Genomic DNA, 1,979 nt, shown 5'->3' with positions numbered 1-1,979 from the left:
CCCCCCGACTCCCCTCCCGCCGCCCCGGGCCCCCCCGACTCCCTCCCGCCGCCCTGGGGCCCCCCAACTTCCCTCCCACCGCCCTGGGGCCCCCCAACTTCCCTCCCGCTGCCCTGGGGCCCCCCGACTCCCCTTCTGCCAGCACAGGGCCCCCTGAGTCCCCGACTTCCCTCTTGCCGCCCCATCCCCTCCCCGTCCCCTCCTGCTGTCCTGGGGCCCCCAACATCCCTCCTGCCGGCACAGGGCTCCCTGAGTCCCCTCCTGCCACCACGAGCCCCCCCGACTGCCATCCTGCCACAGGGCCCCCCAACTCCTGCCAGCACAGATACCCCTCGACTGCCCCCCGCCACTAGGCCTCCCCCGAGTCACATCCCGCTGCCATGAGCACCCCGCTGCCACTGGGGACCCCCAACTCCCTCCTGCCACCAAGGGGACCCCTGACTCCTGCCAGCCCAGAGACCCTTTCTGCACCCCACTGGCGTAGGGTCCCCCCTCCATCCCTGCCCACCCGCCAGTACCCGTCCCTCTGTCTCTGCAGGGACCCCTGGCACAGGGACACCCTCACCTGCTTCCTCCCACCAGTATGGGGACCCCCCAACCTCCCCACCATGGGGACCGCCCTGGCCCCTTCCCTTCCACGGGGACCCCCCACGTTGCCCTGCAGCCACGGGGAACCTGCGTGGGGTCACAGCGCTGGGAAAGCCATTGGGCGCCCCTGGAGCAGGCAGCGCGTGGGGCAGTGGCTCCCCAGCTGGGGGCTGTGGGGGGGACCAAACTGGTGTGACACGGACAGGGACAGGGTGAGTTTGGGGGGAGTCGGCTTTATTGGAGCTTTATACAGTGGGGGGGGGGACACAGACAGAGCCGGGACACGCCCCTTCCCCCCCCCAGGACTCCCTTCCATATGGGCTTGGGTGGGTCCCACCAGTATTGTGAACCTCTGCCCCCCCGAGCTGTCCCCAAGGTGTCAAAAGATAAGGGGGGTGCCCCCCCATGGCACAGAGTGATTTGCCTCCCTGGCCACCCCCAAACCGTGTGGGTTTGTGTGAGTCCCACCAATATGGCCACCTTGCACCATCCGCATGCCGGTGTGGTGAGGGCGGGTGCCACCCGCACGGGCACCCCCTGGCTGTGTTCCCACAGGGATTAGGGTGGGTCCTACCAATATGGACACCCCGTGAGCTCCATGCTGCCACATGGACTGTAAGGTGGGTGCCACAAAAATGGCTGCCCTGCCCCGTTTGTGTCCCGTGTAGGTTAGAGAGGATCCCGACAATACGGCTGCCCCGTGTGGATTAGGGTAGGTCCTACTGATATGGCCACCCAACATGACTGAGGGTGGGTCCCTGTGCTGTGGCCCCACGTGGCTAGAGTGGGTTCTACTGCAGTGGCCGGCCATCTCCCGCGCCGATTCGGGTGGGGCCCAGCCATATGGCCGCTGAGCCCCACAGATGAGGGTGGGCCCCAGGCAATGACCATCCCTGCCCCCCACGGATGAGCGCAGGCCCCAGGCAGTGGCTGCTGTGCCCCACGGAGGAGGGCGCGCCCCACCCAATCCCCCCTGCCCCCTGCAGGTGGCCAAGCAGCAGGAGCAGTCGGCCTCGACGCAGAAGGCCGAGCGGGAGGTGACCAAGATGGTGGTGGTGATGGTGGCCGGGTTCCTGGTGTGCTGGCTGCCCTACGCCTCCTTCGCACTGTGGGTCGTGACGCACCGTGGGGAGCCCTTCGACGTGCGCCTGGCCTCCGTGCCCTCCGTCTTCTCCAAGGCCTCCACTGTCTACAACCCCGTCATCTACGTCTTCATGAACAAGCAGGTCGGCGCCGGGATGGGGCCAGGCTGGGAGGACTTGGGGGCTGGGATGGGGTGTGGGGAGCAGGCTGAAGGGCAATGGGGGGCAGAGGGGGCTGGGATCAGGGACGCGCCAGGAAGTGAGCTGGCAGAAAAGAGAGGGGTGGAGTTAGTTGGGGCTCTGCCCCCC

The 1,979-nt window shown here is 67.9% G+C and overlaps 1 protein-coding gene across 1 annotated transcript; it reads left to right on the top strand.

Moving 5' to 3' along the window:
- Positions 1-1,082: 1,082 nt before the first annotated feature.
- On the top strand, positions 1,083-1,864 carry LOC112125384 (blue-sensitive opsin-like; the record flags this gene model as incomplete). The annotated part of the gene is made up of 2 exons (XM_026662331.2): positions 1,083-1,093; positions 1,505-1,864. Coding segments are annotated over exons 1-2 (371 nt in total), but the record flags the coding sequence as incomplete, so codon positions are not given.
- Positions 1,865-1,979: the final 115 nt, after the last annotated feature.

The sequence above is a fragment of the Terrapene carolina genome, unplaced genomic scaffold (genome assembly GCF_002925995.2).
Source record: "Terrapene carolina triunguis isolate 2854851 unplaced genomic scaffold, T_m_triunguis-2.0 Scaffold26133, whole genome shotgun sequence".
Taxonomy (NCBI): Eukaryota; Metazoa; Chordata; order Testudines; family Emydidae; genus Terrapene; species Terrapene triunguis.
The sequence above is the reverse complement of the archived record's forward strand: the minus strand, read 5'-3'. Positions and strand labels throughout refer to the sequence as shown.